Source organism: Nyctereutes procyonoides, unplaced genomic scaffold (assembly GCF_905146905.1).
Source record: "Nyctereutes procyonoides isolate TBG_1078 unplaced genomic scaffold, NYPRO_anot_genome, whole genome shotgun sequence".
NCBI lineage: Eukaryota > Metazoa > Chordata > Mammalia > Carnivora > Canidae > Nyctereutes > Nyctereutes procyonoides.
Genome location: NW_026575036.1, coordinates 15,360,183 through 15,384,163, shown reverse-complemented (window position 1 = coordinate 15,384,163; position 23,981 = coordinate 15,360,183). Strand labels below are relative to the sequence as shown.

General features: G+C 39.9%; 1 protein-coding gene across 3 annotated transcripts in view; it reads right to left on the bottom strand.

The window, feature by feature from the left end:
- The window catches only part of RESF1 (retroelement silencing factor 1), a 29,131-nt gene extending 5,735 nt beyond the window's left edge, over positions 1-23,396 (bottom strand). For 2 of the 3 annotated variants that reach the window (XM_055318659.1, XM_055318657.1), the window contains exons 1-4: positions 23,352-23,396; positions 21,959-22,055; positions 9,328-9,393; positions 434-5,465 (exon numbers count right to left, since the gene is read on the bottom strand). In XM_055318659.1, coding sequence (XP_055174634.1) covers positions 434-5,408 — 4,975 coding nt within the window. In that variant the 5' untranslated portion in view covers positions 5,409-5,465; positions 9,328-9,393; positions 21,959-22,055; positions 23,352-23,396. Of the gene's footprint in view, positions 1-433; positions 5,466-9,327; positions 9,394-13,474; positions 13,529-21,958; positions 22,056-23,351 lie in introns of those variants that run through there. The other variant, XM_055318658.1, reaches the window with a different exon arrangement.
- Between the last annotated feature and the right edge of the window lie 585 nt (positions 23,397-23,981).

Genomic DNA, 23,981 nt, shown 5'->3' with positions numbered 1-23,981 from the left:
CCATATGTATAAAAGTTTTCACTAATATATAATGATTATTTCCTCATATCTAGACTAAAATTTCAATTCACAGGGCTTTGAAATGACAAGTCCAAATGAGAATCAACGAAACACATGAAATAATGTAAAAACACTTTCCTAACTTAGCACAAAGAACATTTTCCATAATATAGGCTTCTTGGTGAAAAAGGAAATCTTTGTATTTGGCAAATCCTACAATTTTACATACCACTTGTCATCAATACAAATGGAGTACAATTTACAGGAAGTAAATAGTGCCCAATGAACCAAAGATTTAGAAAAACAAATACCAAGGAATGGCAAATGCATTTAAGTCTTTGCTAGCTACCCAGATGGCATAAGTAGTGCTAACCCACTGTTCACCGACAATGCTTTAGTGTTGGGAGACACCATCAAAAAAATCATACTAGACCTTGCACAGGGGCTTCTTCCTTCCTAGGACAAGGCTGCAGATCCTTCCAGTCATCAACAGAATTTGTATTCTTAATCAGGACATCTGGACATAACTTAAATTCCAGCATGTTTGGTTTTTCTGTGGTATCTTTCACAGGTAAGAGGCTCTGAGGTTTATTTTCTGGTCTCTCTTTATTAAACTTCCTTGGTGAACTGTCTAATTTTGTGAGACAAATGCTCTCGTGCTCAGTGCATTTAAACGCAACTCTGTTCAGATACATTTTCCTTTGATCCTTTGACTGGGAAGGCATTTGACTGAATTCCACTTCACTGTTTGTACTGTTTAAATTTTTGTCTAACTTGGTTTTATCAATCCACATTTTCTCAGGTTGATTTCCACCAACTATTCCCTTAGCATCCCTTGAAATGTGTGCTTTAGACTCCTCTGAAGAGTCAATCTTGAGGTTTTTACCATGGCTTGCACAAATATTTAATGATTCCTTAGGAGTCTGTACACTGCTATTGTGCCTTTCATTTGATTTCTCCCAACTCCCTACTTGCGTGGAAAGTTTATTAGACTTCATGTATTGAGAATCACATGGTAAGTTTCTCACACAGCTTTTCTTTGATGCGTTGCTACCCATTGCTTCTTTGTGTTTCTGTCTTTGCAAATATTCCTTTGGTGTTAGAACTTTATTAATTTTAGATGAGTTACCCTTAGAGGCTGTGGATTTAACATTTGACACAGTCTTTTCTTTAACCCTGGCTCTTTCATTTGGGATTGACAAAATGTTACATAATTTAAATGTTCCATCCCCATTTTTATTCTGCTCTTGTTTATCATATTTCTTCTTCTTTATTTTTGAATCAAGTATGCTCCCATCATCTAACTTCCTTTTATCCGAAACTTTGAGTCTCAAGCCACCTGCTTTCAATCTTATTTTCTCTGAGGATACCGATTGTACCAAAGAACCATTTTTCATATGTAAATCTTTATTTTTATTTGTCAAGAAACCTGCCTTTGTTTTTAGTGGATGTGAGTTTTGTGCCATGAGCTTTTGGTGCAGGCTCTCTTGAGAAAATTTTGTCATTTTATTACTGGTGTGAAAAGTTATCTCATGAAACTGCAGTTTTCCTTTTCTTTTGTGACTTTGCATGGAATCTAGTTTTTTATCACCTTTAGAAAAAAACTGACCTGATAATTCTTGTTCTGTCCTCAGTGATTTGTGTTTTGTTTTGGGCATTTCATTTATATTTTTGCCTTGCTCTGTTTCAGGAGAATGGTTTTTCTTATCTGGAAAAGTCAAAGGAATCTTCAGATTGTTATTTAGAGGACTCTCACATCCACGAGGGACATTTCTATCAGAAGTTCTTTCTCCTTCCTTACAACTGTTGATATTCAAAGGTGAAGACTGATTTTCCCCTTTGTCTTCTTTTGAAGCTGAGTTATTGATGCAATTATATTGACACTGGGGTATTCCTTCATAAACCATAGACAGCCACCCCAATGTACAGCAACCAACATCATCTTTCTCTGAATCCATTATATTATCATCAGTCTTTCCATCTGTATCTGCTTGTGGGTCACACTGACTCCCTTCTATTTTTACAGGCTCTTCTTTCTGATGTTCTGTCAACTTGTCAACCTCACAGGGTGGGTCGTCATGTTCAGGAAATAATTCTTTCATTTGCTCAGAGTTTAATACCGTAATCTGTATTTGATCTGTTGAGTCCTTGGAGTCACAAACAGTTTGATCTTTTGAGATTTGGTTGGTTATCTGTTGGGCCACAGAACCTTCCTGTGTGTTCACAGCTTCAATACCATAGGGAAATTCTTTTAAAAGTTCTGACAGCTGATCGTGTAGGTATGAGAAAGATGCCTTATCACTGAGAATTTCACTTCTTGCAGGATCTTGGGCAGTATAATTGCAGGACGCATCACCTTCCTGAGGAATAGCAGACAATGAACATGTATCATTAGCTGTGCTTCCTTTTTTAGTGACATGTTCCACTTTGCTTTCCTCTAGAATTTCACTGTTGGCTTTAACATACTTCAAAGATAACGATTCTGGATGCTGTGGTGATTCTGCTGGTCCAGTTATTTTATGTGAAACATCTGCGCACAGTGAAAAATTACCATTTTGAAAACCAAAGTCTTTATTTTCAGTGAGGCTGTCTATTTGTTCTATTTTACTAATCACTTGATGATTTGGTAGAGAAGATTTCTGTGGCTCAACCCTTTTCAAAGGAGGCAAGTTGAATATCTCTGCTATTTGGGAATTATAAGATGTATCACCTTCAACAAGAGAACAAATATTGTCAATATGTAACATATCATCAGTAACAATATCACTGTTCCTTGACTTATGTGAGGCCTGCTGTTCAGTCACAGAACAGTGGGGATCTGGTTCGGATTTGATATTATCTCCTTGATGGCTATTAGGTGTATCTTCTGAATTAGTCGATTCATTTTTATCTTCCTTCTGAACTGATGAGAACATCTTTGTATTTGTTGTGGTATCTGCTACTGGTTCATTAACATTAGCTTTCAACGCAGCAGTAACATTGTTATTTTCTGCCAACTGATTTTGTAAGCTACAAACACTGCCTTCTTTAATAACTGGATACAGTGTTTCAGGTACCGCTTCAGGTGTTACACCTTTGGCAGACAATGTTTTGACATCTGAAAGAATTAAGGGTGACACTACAGCAACCTGAAGTTCTGTTCCCTTTGTAACAGTTGCACTGGAAGACTCATAATTCTGTACTACTGTTGACAAAGTTGTTTCTTGGGAAGTGTTTACCATCTTATTCTGAGAATTTCCTACAACTAAAAATGGACTCTTATCACAGGTTTCCACAGGCTTTAAAAATCCAACTGCTGTTCTGTTTTTTGCCTCATTATACTGTTTTTCTTCTGTAGGTTCTTTAGGTTGCTTTTTCCACAGAGAAAGACATGTTGCTAGCAATTCCATGGAAAAGTGATGGTCACTTTTAGAAGACATTTCACTTGAGGATTTCTGTTCAAGGCAAAAGGAGTTGTCTAAAACCTTGGTATTTATATTACAAGGACTTGGAGTTTCCACGGTTTTCAAATTCGTTTGGTTACCAGTGACTTGGGTATTTGGATTAATTTCAAAACTATGTGGTTTAGAGTCCTGAATAGTTTCACTAGTATTTTTAAATTTCTCCTGTAGTTTATCTTTACATGTAAGTAAACTGAGAATCAGCGTATTTTTATTTGGGTATTTTGAAACATATTCCTCAAAAGATGTAGACCGAGGAACAGAGGTTGTTTCAGAATTTGTTGGCACATTTGGTTCAACGTTGACATTTCCTGATGAAATCTGGGTGTTATTTAATGTTGCCTGGGTAATCTCAACAGTTGATGCCTTTAAAGAAGTCCTAACTTTCATATCATTTAACTTGTCTGGCATTGGTAACTTTTCTGAATAGACAGAATTTCGTAAAGCAGAATTCACTTGGTTACAATTTCCCCAACTGAGGTCTTGAATGTTAGAATTCATTGTAGTGTGTGTTCTACTTGTTTCTTTTGCAGATTCCATTATGGTTGGTGGCTTATTCTCTGGAGTCAGTAGGGTTACCTGTGGCCCAGACTGGATTTGGACATTTTGTTTCACAGACAATTCAGAATTTGGAGCTAATTCATTGTAAGGGGTATCAGTTGTTTTAATACAACCTGCTGCCATCAAAAGATTTTTATTAATTTTAATTTTCCTTGCAAGTTCGGAAAACTTCTTTTTTATTTCTACTAATGTTTTAATATCCCTCACTAACTTCTCTTTTGTGGCATTTGTGTCCAGTATTTGATTTGAAGATAGATCACAAGAGTCTACGCTTCTCTCTTGATTATTCTGAGCAAGGGTCTGAACACCATCCACAGAAGATCTAACAGGTTCAGTAAAAGGCCGAGTGACATTAGTATTTACTTTCAAGTTACAGGAATTTCCAACTGTGCTGACATTTTCATTAAGGTTTTGCCAATGCTGTTGAAAGTTTCTAGGAAAGTCTCTCCTCATTTCAGGTAAGTGCATTTCTTGACTCTGAGAAACACCCAGAGAACTCTGTTTAATAACATGCTGAGTACTTTGAAAAGGCTGGCTTACATATCTACAGTCAGAAGGCGGAGGAGGTGGTCTTTTGTCAGTATGAGTAACTGCATATTGATAGGACTGTACACTTGCAGTCTGCTTTGACTGTAAAGTCCGTGGAGAATCTGGAGGGTGACTATTTTTCATCTGCAATGATGTAGATGGCATAGGATTTTGTTTCTGAAGAGTGGGATCTTGCAAAAAGCTTTGTGATGGGTAATTGTATTGCTTTGGAAGTGATCTGTAATCTGGGTAAGTCAGGCCACTGGATGTATACTGTTGTGCCCAATCAGCCTGTCGTTCTGATAAAGATGGGTTAAGTCTTGGGGCTCCTTGATAAGTTACAGGAACTCTTGCAGAATTAGGAGGGACCATTTGTAGTTGCATAGAATAGGAATCTGATGATACAAACTGATTCTGTAGTGCATGTAAATTAGGTGTATTAGTTCCAAAACCAGTTTGATGGGACACAGTTGCCCCTGTATGAGAAAGCATAGAATTCCTCATTTGAGAGTTCAACCATATATTTTGTGTAACTCCTGAAGACATTTGCAAATTGTGATTTAGTTGTTTGGATCCTTTAACGTTTGCATATGTGATTCCTTCTACTGAAGTTTGTGAGGCCACAACTGTCCCATTATGCATATCAGGAATAGGGATTTGCTGAGGAGCTGGATAATTTCTGATGTTTAGCAGTGGCTGTGAAACTGTATTTGAATTACCAAGAAACATACATGCTTCTTGGTTACTTCCAGGATAGTTTAAAGAACTTTGAGATGTTGTATTAAGTGTATTTATTAAAGCCTGTTCCAAAAAAGGTGACTGCTTTTTAGGATACTGGGGTGGTAAGGTGACATTCTCTGGTTTTACATTCCAATTCATTGTTGATTTGATGTAGTAGCAGTGTATTAAAAGTCAGTTGTTCTGAATGTCAGGAATCTGTAGGAAATAAGGATCTTTTATTAAAAATTTATCTACATAAAACTTCCCAAGAAAATTAGTTTACCTTGATACCAATGCTATGTCTATCATAATTCCAGAAACCTCAGATCAAAGCTTCATCTTTAATTTGGGGAAGAGAAACAAAAGAGCAAAGGAGGATACAATAAATACGGCACATATAAAAAAAAATTGGGGTGTTTTACAGGCATTCATTCTACATAATACATTTAAGTATTTTGTTTGTTACACTGAAGTGGCAACTACTTTCTGCTTTTATTTATTCTAACAGGCTCTTTATTATGAGTAACCCATGCTCACTGAAACAAAACGAACAAGTCAAACACATGGTAAAAAGTCCTTTTTGTCTATTCCCATTGTCTAACTCCCTAGGGGGGTCTACTGCTACCTTCCCTTTCAGAAAACTTTATACATAAAAAGCAAACACGTGAAGAAAACCCTGTCTTTTTGTCTGATTTTCGTTACTGTATCTAGGATACCTTATCATTTCGCTACAAATATATTCATTGGGGATCCCTGGGTGGCGCAGCGGTTTACCACCTGTCTTTGGCCCAGGGCGCGATCCTGGAGACCCGGGATTGAATCCCACGTCGGGCTCCCGGTGCATGGAGCCTGCTTCTCCCTCTGTGTCTCTGCCTCTCTCTCTCTCTCTCTCTCTCTCTCTCTCTCTGTGTGTGTGACTATCATAAATAAATAAAAATTTAAAAAAAAAATAAAATAAAAATTAGACTGGGACATAAACTCCACATTTATCATAATAAGCTAACCTAAGAAAAGAAATGATGAGAGTGAAATAAAATAATGAACAAAAATGCAGAGATTCAACAAGTCACAAGGTAATTCTTTAAAAAAGTATTTAAAAAATAAAAATCAATAAGCCTCTAAACAATACTGATCATGACATTTTATTTTATTTTTTTTTAATTTTTATTTATTTATGATAGGCACACAGTGAGAGAGAGAGGCAGAGACATAGGCAGAGGGAAAGGCAGGCTCCATGCACCAGGAGCCCGACGTGGGATTTGATCCCGGGTCCCCAGGATCGTGCCCTGGGCCAAAGGCAGGTGCTAAACCGCTGCGCCACCCAGGGATCCCTGATCATGGCATTTTAAAAGTGCAATAGGGCAGCCCGGGTGGCTCAGCAGTTTAGCACTGCCTTCAGCCCAGGGTGTGATCCTGGAGACCCGGGATTGAGTCCCACGTCAGACTCCCTGCATGGAGCCTGCTTCTCCTTCTGCCTGTGTCTCTTGCCTCTTTCTTTCTCTCTCTCTCTCTCTCTCTCTCTGTCTCATGAATAAATAAAATCTTTTTTAAAAATGCTTAAAAAATAAAAATAAAAGTGCAATACTGGGGGTGAGGGGGTGCACCTGGGCGGCTCAGTTGGTTAAGTGGTAAACTCTTGTTTTTGGCTCTGAGTCAGGCTCCATGCTCAGCCAGGAAGTCTACTTGTGGAATTCTCTCTCCTTCTACGTGTATGCCTGCTTGCGTGCACACTCTCACTTTATCTCTAAAATCAATCTTTTTTTAAAAAGTGCAATATTAGCAATAGAGACTACTACTAGACCCTATAGATGTTAAAAATACTAAGTATTTATTTTGAATAATTTTATTCCAATACATTGCAAATTTAGAAGAATAGAGAAATTCTTTGAAAAATACACCTAACCAGGATTGACATGGTAATAATACCATTTAAGTACCAATTAATTGATAATCAAGTATCTTTTCACAAAGAAAATGCCAGACCAATACGCTTTGCTGGGGTATGCTAACAATCTATGAAAGAAATAATCTAATATGAAAAAAGATAAAAAAAGAGAACACTTCAGAGCTCATTCATTGAGGCTGTCATCCAAAAGCCAAAAAGAAGGAAAATTAGAAGCCAATTTTTTGCAGAAACGTAAAAACAAAAATCCTTACAAATCCTTACGTAAAAACAAAAATGCCTTACAAAATGTAAGCAAACCAAATGTGGGGACATGAAAATGATAACCTATCATGATCCAATTAGGATTATTTCAGAAATACAAGATTTGTCATTTGAAAATTAACCGAATAACAATAATTTTTAAAATCCTAAATTCAACAGATGCAAGAACTTTTCATAAAATTCACATTCATTAGAACAGTTTTATCAAACAACACAAATTTCCTTAATTTTGATAAATGTTAGCTTTAAACATTTAGGCTGACAATAAAACAAACACACCACTATTGTCCCTTCTATTCATCACTGTATTGGAGATCCTGGAAAGTGTAAGAATTGGGAAGGAAAACATAAAATGGACTATTCACAGATGTAATAGAGAAAATCCAAAACAATCTACAGATCTTTAAGACTTATTAAATTATGGGTCATAGTGTTCTCACTAAGAAGAAAAACAAGATTGAAAAGATTGAAGACGACATATATCCATCTGAATTAAAAATAGATCCCAGAAAAACTGGGAAGAAATCAGAGAGAAAAATCATAAGAGACTCTTAACTATATGAAACAAACTCAGGGGTGCTGGAAGGAGGTGACAGGGGTGATGGGGTAACTGGGTGATAGGCATTAAGGAGGGCACCTGATGTGATGAGCACTGGGTGTTATATGCAACTGTGAATCACTAAACTCTACATCTGAAACTAATGACACAGTATATGCTGGCTAAGGGAATTTTTTTTAAGATTATTTATTTATTTATTTATTCATGAGACAGAGACAGAGACAGAGAGAGAGAGAGAGACACAGAGATGCAGGCAGAGGGAGAAGTAGGCTCCACGCAGGGAGCCCGACGTGGGACTTGATCCTGAGACTCCAGGTCACGCCCTGAGCCGAAGGCAAACGCCAAACCACTGAGCCACCCAGGGATCCCCTAGCTAACGGAATTTAAATAAAAAATTAAAAAACAAACAAAAAGATCCTAGAAAGAGACATCTCTGTATTCCTCACATGCCTTCTCCCAGGAAAGCCCCTTAATAATGGCTGGCTGTCGGTAGAGCATGCAACTCCTGACCTTAGGGTCATGAGTTTGAGTCCCAGGTTGGGGACAGAGTTTACTCAAAAAATAAAAAAACAAAAAAACAAAAAAACAAAAAACAACTGGCTGATCAGGCAGAGGCGTAATACAAAGCAGCACTTCGAGTTAATAATGCCTAATAAATTCCCCTTAGTTCTTATGCATAGTTAGGGTGGGAGGCTGTTATGGAGTGAATTGTGTCTTTTTACCACCAAATTCCTATGTTGAAGCCCTAACCCCCTATATTTGGGGACAGGCCCTTCAGGGAAGTAATTAAATTTAAGTGAGGGGATAAGGACAGGGCCTTAATCCAACAGGACTGGTGTCCTTTAAGAGAGACAGCAGGCATTCGCACAGAGGAAAGACCATGTGAGGTCACACAGAGAAGGAGGCTGACTACAAGCCAAGAGGCCTCAGGAGAAACCAAATACCTCGATCTGTGAGAAATACAGGTGTTATTTAAGCCACCAAGTCTGTGATTACATGAGAGCAGCCGGTAGAGGACCAATGCAGAGGATATGGGTAGGCAGACAAACAAACGATCTGAGTAATTTGGGGTTACTTTATTCCTCTCTCTGCTTTGCTAGCACACAAGGAAACTAAAGCCTGGAAAATCATCCCTGAACTACCTATTTAGAGGGAAGGAGTCAAAAGTTGTCTGACTTTTTTTTTCAGATTGCAGAGTCTCTACTTCTAGATACAAAGTATTAAACTTTTTGAAAATATACTATAGTGGAGAGTACAAGAGACTGGATTTCCATGGTCTATCATTTTAATTTCACTTGAAAAAAATTAACTTTTTGCCAAAATCTCCACCCAACTCCAGCCATGGCACTTACCTGACAAATCCCAAGTATGGCTGAACTTAAGAATCTCCTTCTCTGCACAGGAGTAGCTGAAGTTTTCTGGGGGAAAAAAAAAAATTGATACAAGCCAGCCGACTAATTTTACTTTATGAACAAAAACAAACTTAACACTGCTCACAATTCTACTTCATTTTATTGAATTTTTTCCCCCATGCTCTATGACTTTTTCTCTCCTCCCTGGTCCCTAGCTACTCCAACCATGCTCCCCCTGCCCTAATTCAGCTCCTTATATTTCAGAGGGGAGAAATAGCACCAATTCTCCATCCTTCCATCATCAAATCTATAAAGCCCACCCTTGTAATTGGAATATGCATCTCCAATGACAGAGCTGACCTTCCTCCTACCAAATCTCTAAGTTTAAAATCCTACTCCCCTTCCCTTTATTCCTGGTATCAACCTGACTCTATCAGATTAGGCCATCCACGAAGGTGCACACATATTCTAGGACTGGCAGAATTCAAAAACAAACCTCATTGGGCCCCATACTCTTCATCTCCCTACCTCTGTACTAGTGACAGCCTTTTTAGTTTTAAAAATCACAAGCATTTAAAAAATATATCAGATTTTAAATGTTTAACACCTTAAAGGCAGATAAAAATGATTTTTAAAAGTAATTTGTGTTTTCATAAAATATACAGTAAAAAAAACCATTAAGGAGATTGAAATGTACATTAGAAAATATTCACTTAATGCAAAGAAATGTTAAGGGGGGGAAAGACACAAGATCTAGAAAACAAAAAGCATAAACAGCAGATGTAAATCCCCCCATATTAATAACATTAAATGTGACTGGATTCAACAATCCAAAAGACAGAGAAAGTCAAACTAGATTTTAAAAAAACTAAATGCTGTCTCCAGACACATTTTAGATCCAAAGAAACAAATACAGTGAAAATAAAAGAATACAAAAGGTATCAGATGATGCAAACACAGCAGCTGTGAGATATGTGGAAGGTCTATGCTAATTATCAGACAAAACAAACTAAACAGGAACACCTGGCTGGCTCAGCGGCTGAGCAGCTGCCCTTGGCTCAAGGCACGATCCCAGGGTCCCAGGATCAAATCCCACATTAGGCTCCTCATGGGGAGCCTGCTTCTCTCTGCCTGTGTCTCTGCCTCTTTCTCTGGGTCCCTCATGAATAAATAAAATCTTAAAAAAAAAAAAAAAACCTAAACAAATCTTACTACAGATAAAAAGGAATATTTTAAAGTATAAAAGGGTCAATCCAAGAAAAAGATGTAACAATTAGAAATACTTAACAGAGAATTAAAATAAAAAACAAGGAACAAATAGGCAATTCACCAAGAGTTGAAAACTTCAATTTCACATTTTCAATAATGAAGAGAACTGGCAAAAAAATTTACAAGAGAAGTACTAAACACATTATACACACCCACATTTGTTTCTAGTAGGGATTAAAACAGAGTATCTTAAGTTGTTAATAAATAATTGTCCACAGAGGCCCAGGTGGCTCAGCGGTTTAGCGCTGCCTTCAGCTCAGGGCGTGATCCTGTCCTGAAGTCCCAGGATCAAGTCCCACGACGGGCTCCCTGCATGAAGCCTGCTTCTCTGTCTCTCTCATGAATAAATAAAATCTTTAAAATAAACAAATAACTGTCCATTAGTTGCCTTGTAGATTTAAGGCTCTCTCTTTGGCAACAACAGTTCAAATTCTTTTCTCAAGTGCTGAAAGGATCAGCAACCAGCCCAGTAATGAGAGCAGATGTCACAGGGCCACAAAAGCAATGGATTTTTATATTCAATTGTAGGAAATTCTAGGAATATCCTTGCTATTAGTAGCTATAGGTAAATTAGCAAACCCTGAATAATGACCCTAGATACAGTTAGCACAAAGTCTGGCTCTACTAACCCCACCCATCTGGCAGGTTTTGCAGTATAAAGAATAGGTAATACCAATATGTTGATGCTGATAAGATGTGGTGGCCCTCACTGGGAGGCAAGCAGCCCTTGTATGTTGACCCTGATAAAGTCCTATGACCAAACTGAGGGAATTCAGAGCCATAATTCACATACTCCTACATCCATCGAGGTTTCCTTGTATGTCATCATGAAAATGGTTTTAAATTTTTTAACTAAAAAAAAAAAAACAAAAAAACTTATAACCCGGACATAGACAAACTTTTTTAAGATTTATTTGAGAGATAGAATGCTCACATACAGGAGCATACATTTATTTGAGCAGAGGGATGGAGAGAATCCTCAAGTAGAGGATCCCTGCTGAGTGTGGAACCTGACACAGGCTCCATCCCAGAACCCTGAAATCATAACCTGAGCCAAAATCAAGAGTTGGCCACTTAACTGACAGAGCCACTCAGGTGTCCTTAGATAAACTACCTTTAGGTTTAACAGTTTGGGGCTTTAAGTTTTATGATACTATTACCATTACTTCCTGCAATAAAACTGGGAAGAAAGCATGTCACTAAAAATTCAAAGTATAAAAAGCTGTGAATAGCAAGCTGTGAATTGCAAAAATAATTTGTGAAGCAGGAAAAAAAAAAAGAAATGGCTGGAGACTACATGTAACAATGCATCTGATTTTCATATAATTTCATAAAGACCTCACCAAGTTTAAAAAAAGATTTGTGAATTTTTTCATTTTATTCTATAACCATATAACACAAAGAATGTAGTTTAAGCAAAAAATTGTCAACCCAGAAGCTTCCTTATTTGTAATTTAGCCTTATGACAGAAATTTACAAAGCAAAAAGAACCCTAAAAATCATAGTTTGGAGGGGCAGCCCTGGTAGCTCAGCAGTTTAGCGCTGCCTTCAGCCCAGGGTGTGATCCTGGAGACCCGGGATCGAGTCCCACATCGGGCTTCCTGCATGGAGCCTGTTTCTCCCTCTGCCTGTGTCTCTGCCCCCCCCCCCCATTTCTGTGTCTCTAATGAATAAGTAAATAAAGTCTTAAAAAAAAATCATAGTTTGGAGAAATAATCATATTTAATATCTATCCTAAACAAATGCACAATGAACACAACTCTAAGAAAAAGGATCTGTTATATTAGGGTTTGCCATGGCCAGGCCTACTATAAATCAGATAAAATAGTAAGAATGAACAGGACAAACTAAGCCACATCAAGAATTGTTCCATTTCTAATGTGCCCCACAAACCAAAGTTTATTTGGAGTATCTATTGATGTGGTTAAACTGAGGAAAGCCAGTATTTTTCACTGAAAAACTAATTAGCATTTTAAAAAGCTTAGAAATACTTCTATAACATCAACAAAACCACAAACACCAACACTTCAGTGGAAAAGACACTTTTCAGGAATGCCAAAAGTATCGTGATTTACTTAACCTATTCTAGCTCTGGCTGTTTGTATCCTTAGTCATGTGATAAATTAGGCTATTAACCCTTGAATTAGGCTTTCAAAAGTATTCTAAGTTTTGTGTTATTTATAATGCAACTCTACAAATAACAGCTAACATTTGAGAATTTACCATATGTTAAGAACTGTCTGTGCTGAATGCTTTAAATACATTATCACATTCAACTGACAGAACAAATGAATGAAGCCAGGCAGGAGTGCAGTGGCTAGCAAGAATACAAGTCCCACTATCACTGCTGTTAACTCTCCATAGTGCCAGAGAAAGGCAACAAGACTATAATTTCATGTGCAACTTATTACTTACACAAACAGAAAAACCAAGATTAGTGTCCCTATTCCCAGAAGGTGATACCAAAGTGGTTGAGAATACAGGCTGCCAAGGAGCCAATTCAGAAACAACCATTTTATAGCCTACTGCTCTATCCCAAGGGTAAGGGAAGTGGTAAAGTCCAGTGCTCAACTGACACACTGGGGCACAGAAAAAAACTATCCTTGAGGCCATTTTTCACAAGTGTTCTTATCAACCTTTTCCCAGGAAGACAAGCAGGGTGTCCTGCCAAGGTATGGGTTAGACAGAGATTAGGCTTTGCCTGTTCAGCCCATGACAAGACAAAGGTAATCAGAGTACCATAGTAAAGCTGCCCCCCCCCCCCACAACTCTACCCTCCACCTTTTGTGTCCAGCTACAAATTCTATTCAGACACTCCATCAAATACCCTAACTGTACTTTCTATCAGGCAATATTTGAAAAGTGACTTGACCCTGACCCTTGGCGGGATGATCAGGCCTTTTGTGGAGGTCAGACCACAACCAAGTTCCCCACGCCGAGCCAAGCCAGTGAACTACGTCCCAGGTATCATCGAGGTTCACCAATGACAGCCACATGGCTTTCTCCCTGGAAGAACAAGGGAGTGGGAACAGCTCTACTTTTGCTGACGGATTAATCTAGGTACAGCATGGGGTGCTGGCAGTCATATATATCCCATAATGACTGGCCAGTCCCAAGTCCAGAGCAATGCATCTGACTATCATTCAGGTTACAAAGTTTACACTTTCCTGTGTCTCTAGAGCTGAGGTCAGAGACAAATTTCAGATTTCATTTATAGTTGTATTATATCCTACAGTGGGAATTAATGATTCCAGAGCATACATGAAAAAGTCAGTTATCTTTCCTTCAAGTGCTGCCTAGTAACTCATTTTAGAGTGCTCCAGGTATCCACCTCAAAGAAACAGGAATCATTAGAGGGGTAATGGTCTCAAATACCTAGAAATCCCCGACAAGTGCCTCAAGTATACATGAGCAGTTTGCCAGGCAAGTATAAGGAACCTAAGATGAAACATGCCTTTGGAGTACAAAGTTTAAGTATTGCTATTACAATAGGAGTGAGCCAATTCTGTGCCTCTTGAGGTAGACAAACTCTATGAAAAGAACTAAACAATTGCCGTAAAGCAGGCACAATTGCCCTGAAGAAAAATCTGAAAACTTTTACACCCTGTTAGTTACCTCTGTCATTATAGGCAACATTCTATTGTCTACTCTGGTTGTCTGAGGTTTAGAGTTGCAAGAACTTTTAACAGAGGCATTTCGTTGGCATGGAGTTAAGATTCAGATTTTATAAAATTAAAGGTTGAGATTAATAATGCAAGGGGATCTGAAGTACCCAAAGAGACCTATTGGACAGAATCTACTTTGCTAGCGGGATCAAGGCAGGGGATGACAGATCTACTTAAATTCAGAGCCATTAACTGTAGTTTAGACAATAGATACAAGAGAACTTTGCTTTCCCTTAATCAGGGAACCAATGGAAGTCATGACTAACAGGATAAGGTATATAAGCCTTGGTCCAAAGGATACCACTCCCAAGACATTCATTCCCAAACTCAGCAACAGCTGAGAGACTGTAGGGAGTCCTTAGATTAAGATCTTCTCCTGGCCAGCAGTATGTTGATTGAGGGTGGTAGGTAGCAACAGCCTGGGGTAAATTAGATTACTAGTTTCTGCCTATTTCCCCAACCCTGATCCCACCTGGGTCTATAGTCTTTCTTCTCCAACTAGCATAGGGGAACTATGCAGTTATGCTGGGGGAGAAGGAATGATAATCAGTCAATTGTGGACTGATCAATCCTATGCTCTAAGCCACCCAAGCCACAATCCTTTGTCCAGTAACACTATCACATGGAAGGAAAATGTAAAAACCGATAGAAGTTGTGGCAATGAATCTTCAGTGCTGTAATGAAGCAGTGACCTACTGAGACATCCAAAACACCCTCAACTACTTCAACTAAAAACACATGGCAAAAAATTGAACGCAGAAACATTTGATATAACCTACATAAACAAATATTCTTTGGGGTCCAAAAGAATTTCTAATGTATATAAATGCTTGCTGAGACCACCTGTCCTTTCCATCTGTAGCTGTAGATAGCATACCCACTCAGTACTCGTGGAAGGAAAACCTGGAAGCATGCACCTCACTTCCATGGACTCTTGCCCATGCATCTCTCTCTTCTCTGTTTGACATATAGTGTCCTTTGCTGTCATAAACTTTAACCATGAGAATACAAAAGTAGAGAAAAGGAACAAAACTAAAACTTGGGTCTTTGAAAAGATCAACAAAACTGACAAATCTTTATCTAGACTGATCAAGAAGAAAGTCTCAAAATTATTAAAATCAGGAAATAGAGACATTACTACCAACCCTTCACTGAAAACGAAAAGAGAATACTATGAACTGTTTGCCAATATATTTAATGATTTGGATGAAAACGACCACCGTGATATTTTATAGTAAGAAATATGTATTTGATCTTTGTCCCCACTTCCCGCACAGAGTTCCTAAAATCCTTGGGTTTTCCTAAGTGATGTGTTAAAGGTGTCTTTTGTTATGTTCATAACGCCCAAAGAGGGGCCTGTTTGCCAGGAGAACCAGTCCTGTGATCAGGGGATTAGAACTTTCAGTCCCACCCCACCCCACCTCCAGAGAGGGAAGGAGAGATGGAAAGTGAATCAATGGCCAATGTTTTTAATCAATCATGACTATGTAATGAAGCCTCTATGAAAACCCAGACGAGAGGGAGCTTCTAGGTCTGTGAACACATGAAGATTTAGGGAGAATGGCATGCTCAGAGGAGGCAAAGAACTTTCACTCTCCTTCCCACATACCTCACCCTATGCATCTCTTCTATGACTGTGGATTTGTATCCTTTAAAATCATTTTAAATACACCAGTAACCTAGTAAGTAACATGATTCTCTGAGTTCTGTGAACCCCTCTAGCAAATTAATAGACTCCATGGAAGGGTTTGTGGAAACCTCTGTTCTATAGCCAGTTAGTTGGAAGAACAAACAACCTGGACTTGCAATTGGCATCTGAAATCTGGGAGGGTTGGAGAAACCTCCAATCTATAGCCTTTTGGTCAGAAGCACAAGGGAAAACCTGGGCTTCAGACTGCTATCTTATATGGGGGGGGGGGGGCAGTCTTCTGGGTCTGAGCCCTCAACCTACAGAATCTGATGCTACTTCCAGGTGTTAGAATGGTTTAGAACAGTAGGATACCCACTTGGTGTCCCCAGAAAATTGCTTGTTGATGTGGGGGGACCCTCCCCCCACATACAGTGTAATTAAGTGCACAACCCCAGAAGACCCCAAAAGACATTGACCAAAACTGACTCAAGAAGATACAGGAAATCAGGGATCCCTGGGTGGCACAGCGGTTTGGCGCCTGCCTTTGGCCCAGGGCGCGATCCTGGAGACCCAGGATCAAATCCCACATCGGGCTCCCGGTGCATGGAGCCTGCTTCTCCCTCTGCCTGTGTCTCTGCCTCTCTCTCTCTCTCTCTCTCTCTCTCTCTCTCTCTCTCTGTGTGTGTGTGTGTGTGTGTGTGTGACTATCATAAAAAAAAAATCCTTAAAAAAGAAGATACAGGAAATCTAAATAGGACTACATAAAAAGATTGAATTAGTAATCAGAAAATTACCTAAAAAGAAATGGTTAGTCCCAGACAGCTTTCTGGTGAATCATACCAAAAATTTAAATATTAAAAATCAATTCTACAAACTTTTCTGAAACACAAAAGAGAGAATACTTCCCAAGTTAATTCTATGAGGCTAATAATATTGTCTGAAGAGCAAAAACAGAAATCACAATAAAACTGCAAACCAGTATCTTATGAATAGATGCAAAAATCCTCAACAAAGTACTTGCAAACCAAATAGATCAGCATATAAAAATTATATGCCACAACCAAGTGGGACTTATCCCTGAAATGCAAGACAGGTTCAACATTTAAAAAAATATTATATAATGTATCAATAGAATAAAGGACAAAATCAAATGATCTCAGTAGATGCAGAAGGATCAAATAAGATAGAAATTAAATGCACCTTCAAATCCAACATCTTTTCATGATAAAAACAAACTATAAGTAGAAGGGAATTTCTCTGAGTTGGTAAAAGGCATCTACAAAAAACCCACAGCATATATCATAATGTACAGGGAAAGACTGAATGCTTATCCTCTACAAGATCAGGAACAAAACAGATGTCTGTACTTGCTATTTCTGTTAGATATTATACCAGAGGGTCTAACCACGGCAGTTAAGCAAAAGAAAAAAAAAGAAGTAAAAGACACCTAGATTGGAAATGAAGAAGTAAAACTATCTCTAGTTGTAGATGACATCATCTTATATATAGAAAACCATAAGGAACCCCATAAAAAACATAAGTAATAAGATAGTTTAGCTAGGCTGTCTAGTACATCCTCAATATACAAAAGCCAAATGTATTTCTAAACAACACAATCTAGAAAACAATCTCATTACAGTAACATTAAAAAGAATCAAACACTTTGGAATAAATTTAACAGAAATGAAAAATTATACTCCATAAAACATTGCTACAAGAAATTAAAGACCAAGGGGACCTGGCTGGCTGGGTCGGTAGAGCATAAAACTCTTTTGATGATCTCAGAGTGAATTCGAGCCCTGTTGGGTACTGAGTTTACTTAAAAAAAAAAAAAAAAAATCAAAATATCGGCTGGCTCGGTTGGAAGAGCATGCAACGCTTGATCTTATGGCTTTGAGTTTGAGCCCCATGTTGAATGTAGAGATTACTAAAAAATTTTTATTAAAAAAATTAAAGACCTATAAAAAAATGAAAAGCACCCCACGTTCAATTAAAGATTTGATGCTATTAAGGAGGCAATACTCCCTGGATCCTGGATTCACCTACAGATTCAGTGCAACCCTTATCCTAGATGTCTTTTCAGAAATTTAGAACCTAATCCTAGAATTCATTTTGAAAGGAATAAATCTGTAGGACTCACACTTCCCAACTTCAAAATTTACTTACAAAACCACGTAACAAAACATGTAGTACTGAACAGAACTGACAATCCAAAAATAAACCGTCATATTTACAGTCACTAGAATTCAATAAAGAATTCTTACAACCCAACAATACAAAGACAACTCAAATTGAAAGTTAACAAAAATTCTGAATAGACAATTTTCCCAAAGATATAAAAAATAGCAAATATGCACATAAAAAGATGTTCGACGACATTAACCACCAATGAAAAACACAGTACCTATCACAAAAAGACAAGTATTTGCCATGGATGTGGACATCTTATGCATGTAGTTGACAATATAAATGGTTCATCTACTTTGAAGAACACTCTGGCAGTTTCTCAAAAAGATCAAATATAGTTTTCATATGATGGAGCAACTCTCTGCTCCTAGGCATATACCCAAGAGAATTAAAAATGTAGGACTACACAAATACTTGTACATCAATGCTCACAGCAGCAAATGCTAACAATGCAAGTGTCTGTTAACTGGCAGAAGGAGAAACAAAATGTGGCATATCTATACAATGGACTATAACTTGGCAATAAAAAGCAGTGAAGTACAGACATGCTTCAACATGGATATGCCTTGAAAACATGTGAAGTGAGAGAAAAGTCACAAAGGATCACATATTATTATTATTAATTCATCTAAAAGAAATGTTCAGAACACACAAATCTAGAGATAAAAACTAGATTAATAGCTGCCTGGGAATGCTTGGGTTGGAGGAAAGGGAAGTTATTTGTGAAGAAGATTCCAAAACACAGGCATTATAAAGAGTCACTCTAAACAGAGTCAAAAGGATAGTGAAGAAACAGGGCCTATGCTGGTCTCCAGTTTCAATTTTTGGAACACCATGAACTTTTGACTTTTGGCAACTGCAACTAGACCACCTCCAGGAATACATCCTCCTACTTTGGACTGAAATAGAGAATGTTAACGTCTATTAACCAAATAATCAACCATGTGTTATAGTTAGTTTAAACTCTGCTAGCACCAACCATTATTCTTCCAAAACAAGTTATATAGCCTTGTGCTTTCTGCCTATATAAGCATGCACTCCCCACTCACTGGAGCATATTCTGAATTCTGGTCAACTCTGGGTGTCCCAGACTGCAGTCCCTAAGACACCAAATAAACCCTTTTGGTTGCTTTACAGTCTCATTATCATCTAGATTGACACCATTAATGAGCATGGAGATGGTTTTGGAGGTCAAGAAACTGTTCTAAAATTAACCTGCAGTGATGGCTGCATACCCCGTGAATATACTGAAAACCACCGTGCTCTGTAAATGGACAAGTTCAATCATATGAATATGGTATATGAATTATATCTCTGAACTGTAGTTGGAAAAAAAGCAAACATAGCATTTCCCTGTTATTAACATAGGCACATGACCCAATGAAAGCCAATGAAATTAATTCTAGATTTTTGATAAAGCAATCATATGAAAGGCATGTCTGTTCAAGTTGAAGCTGAATGCATATTATACCTGGAGATACTGCAGCCACTCAATGAAGGGGGGGAGGGTGAGCCTGAAAATTAAGTCAATGTTGAAGAAAGCAAAGATAGAGTATCTCAAGTCTTTTAAGATTTTCTTTCCTTTGGGCAGCCCCGGGGGCTCAGCGGTTTAGTGCCGCCTTCACTCCAAGGTGCGATCCTGGAGACCCAGGATCCAGTCCCACATTAGGCTCCCTGCATGGAGCCTGCTTCTCCTCTGCCTGTGTGTCTCTGCCTCTGTGTGTGTGTGCGTGTCTCATGAATAAATAAATAAAATCTTAAAAAAAAAAGAGAGAGATTTTCTTTCCTTAGATTCAGATGCTGAATCCAGCCAAACATGAAGATTGAGCCACTTGAACTTCTAAATGATGTGATCCAATAAATTACCTTTTGAGGCTTAAAAAAATAATTTATGATTTGTTTCTTATAACCTACAGTGGAAAATACATCCTATAACACACTTTGCAACCTTAACCATAAATTAAAGATTTAATCTACAAATGAAGTGTTGTAATTTAATACATCTCAAGAGAATCTTAGTGATTATCATTAAATCTTTGCAGTAATTACAACAATGAGCAATGTCTCACTTGAGACACTTACCTCAACAGGCCAGCCTCCAACATTGCCCTTCAATTTACAAGCACATTTAAGATCTCAAGAATATACACACTACAATGATGGCTCCAAAAAAAGCATTCAGAATTCCTCAAAGTCCACAAGATTACTTCTTTCTTTACAAGGCTTATTACAAAGTAAATTTTAACTTGCATTTCTGGAGACAGAGTTGGTAAACTGTTATCTCTTTACCTCAAACTGAAGAGTATGCCTTACATGGTGGGGATGGGACAGGACAGTGGAGAAAGCCTGGTTACAACAAAAAAATCTGGAAATCCAACATTATAAATACCTATTTACTTATTTTTAAAGATTTTATTATATACTTGAGAGTGAGCAAGCACAGGCATATGTACGGAAAGGGGAGGGGCAGAGGGAGAAGAACAAGCATCCCTCCCAGCCCAATACAAAGCCAAGCTGGATGCAGAGCACGACGTGGGGCTCAATCCCAGGACTCCAAAACCATGAACCTAGCCCAAGTCAGATGTGTAACTGATTGAGCCACCCAGGTGCCCTTATAAATACCTTTTAAAACAGCAAGATCAATTCGCTAAATATCTGTGCTTCTATTTGTACAAGATACCAATAATCTAAACGGGAAGAGATTCCTGTATATCACACAATAATGTGGAAAAACAGGGCTGTGGGGCAAATATGCCCTCGACAAAGAATTTAATGGAGGTGTCCCTGATTTCAAATTAAACCTGCAGGTAAAAACTATAGACTTGCGTTCTGGTACTTCCTTGCAAAAACTGAACCTACAACAGATTCTATAGTGGAAGGTTTAGTCAACACAAAGCTGTTAAATTGACTTAGAGTTGATAAACTTAGAGCTTAAAGCAAACTGAATTTCCTATTAGACATAATACATCTTTCCTTATATAAAATACAAGCCATAAAATCTTTCCTCTAACAGGACAACAGCTAAAATTTATTGAGCACTTACCACTTACAGCCAGCAGCTGTTCCAAGTAGGTCATATGAATAAAAAAATCATGTAACTTATCCCACCAATGCTATGAAGCAGGTGCTACTGTTATCCTCATTTTACAGATGAGAAAACAGAGGCAAAGGGTTAAATAATTTTGGGCAGCCCCGGTGGCTTAGCACCACTATCAGACCTGGGATCGAGTCCCACATCGGCTCCCTGCATGAAGCCTGCTTCTCCCTCTGCCTGGGTCTCTGCCTCTCTTCTCTCTGTCTCTCTCATGAATGAATAAATGAAATCTTAAAAAAAAAAAAAAAAAAAAAAAGGTTAGATAATTTTCCCAAGGTTGTACAGATAATAAATGGTACAGCCAAGACCTGAAACTCAGCAAAGGATGCAAGGCCACGGTCTTAATCATTACAGAATATTTCCTGACACAACTTGGGTGTTTACAGGATGGAAGCCCTGGAGATGATCACTCTGGTTTTAGAGGTTGTCCTCTCACAGAATGGTTCTCCTAGAGTTGAGCTCTATGCAGCCGTACCCCAACCCCTTGCCAGAAATAATAAAAACAAATTTAAAAAAGGAAGAAACAGAACCATCTTAAGTAGACCTCTCTCTGCCTGAGTAACTTGACCCAGTCACCTCACCACCATCTACTCTTCCTTATTCACAAAAGATTAACAACTGAATTCTCTAGGCTAGGTCAACCATTGTCATGTGTCCTCAAGCTCTGTCATCGATTCCATTGTATCCTGCCATTTAATTGTCTTAACTGATGCTGATTCGTTTAATTAATAATTTCATTCCACAACAGAAAAATCAGAGGAAGCTGCTTGGAGGTAACATACTTACTTGTTAAGTATAATCTTACTCCTTTACCATTGTGTACGTTCCCATTTCCCTCCAAACACGTGCTCCCCCTTCACACGGTGTTTTTACTTCTTTGGTCCTAGGAAGAGCAAGAAAACATTCTGCAATTAGCGGTTTAATACAAAGCGTGTATATATATATATTTTTTATTTATAATGAAGTTTAAAGTCACAACAAAAGCACACGTTCAATCTGTTTACGCTGATAGGACAACTGCCGGGCCAGAGTGTGTTCCTGTAAGGTTGCACCAAAAAATGCACTAAGTCTGCAAAATTCCTACTAGGTGTGCAACCTGACAGAAACAGAAACTAGGTGTGGCCTCGAATACCCTTCACTGCTTAGAATGAGAATTCATGTGGGGGGGGGGGTCCTCCAGGTTCACTCCAGTCCGACCGTTCTAGAACAAATACTTCAATTGCACTGCAATTTCCCTCACTGGAAGAGTTCAGAGAATCCGACTGCACAGAAAATAATAATAATAATAATAATAATAATAATAATAATAAAAAAAAAGAAGAAGAATGTGAAGTAAAACCTTAACATTCCTGCATGTTCACGCTGAATAAAACGTACCATTTACAGCCAACGTCAAACAGAAAAATCCCCAAACAAGCTCCCTACGGAAATGCGCCCCGAGCTGGAATCGCGACGCCGCCTGCCCCCTCTTTTCTTCTCAAGCTGGGCTCTTGAGAAGTGTCACAAACGAATTGTCTTCACGGAAACGATCCACCCCCCCCCCTCAAAGGTCGCCGCTGAGGTCGAGACCGGAGTCCCCCGAGGACACCCAAGAGCGACAGACGCCTCGAGGAACCGACCACGGCCGAGCGCGGGGAGCGTCCGCCGGCCCCTGGGAGACGCTCGCCGGGCGACCCCGCTTCGGGAGGGTCAGCAGGATGGAGCCGCGGAGGAAGGAAACGCTCGAGAAACAGTAAATGCAAAAACAAAGATTTTTTTTTTCCCACGACCACGACACAGGAAATAATTAAAAACAGAAGCTTCTCTCACACCCACCGCCTCAACAATCGCCTCGCGGCGCCACAAAACGCGCACCCGCCACCTCCACCGCGAGGACTGAGGCGGTTTAAAGCAAACAGCCCGCGAGGCGCCGCCCTGGGCGCGGGCTCCGAGTCTGGCGGCGGCCGGCGGGGCCCCGAGCGAGGCTGTCCCCGCCCGAGGCCCGGAGCCGCCCGGAGCCGCCCGAGCGCCCGCGACCCCGCGCCTCCGTCCGCGCCTCAGAACAAAAGCGTCCGCCGCCGCGCGCCGCCCGTCCGTCCGTCCGTCCGCCCGCCCGCCCGCCCGCGGGCGCCTGGGCTTGGGGCGCCGCGGACCCGCGGAGGCGAGCGAGGGGCCGCGGGCCGCCCGGCCGCACACTTACCGACGGGCCCTGAGCCCAACGCGGGCCAGCGGGGAGGACGCTCCGGCCTCCCGGGCCCCGGAGTTTAAGTCAGCTCGGGCCGCCTCCGGGGGCGGGTCGAGCGGCGAGGCCCCGGCTCCTCCCGCGGCTGGGCCCCGCCCCCGGCTGTGGGCGGCCGCCCGGAGGCCGGCGGCGCCCGGGTCCTAGTGCCCCCCGGGTAAGCAAGGCGGCGGCCGGTCGGGCCTTCCAGTCCCGGGCGGCGAGATTTGCAAAAGCGCGCTCCCGTGTCTGATAGGAATAAAGGGGAAAGGAGAGAAAATGAGTGGGAAGTATCAGTGAGGGTGAGGGATCATGAGAGACTCCTAACTCTGGGCAATGAACAAGGGGTGGTGGAAGCGGAGGTGGGCGGGGGGATGGAGGGACGGGGGACGGGCCCGGGCGGGGGGGGGGGCACTTGACGGGATGAGCACTGGGTGTTATGCTCTATGTTGGCAAATCGGATCCAATAAAAAAATATATACAGGGGATCCCTGGGTGGTTCAGCGGTTTAATGCCGCCTTCAGCCCAGGGCGTGATCCTGGGGTCTCAGGATCGAGTCCCAAGTCGGGCTCCCAGCATGGAGCCTGCTTCTCCCTCTGCCTGTGTCTCTCA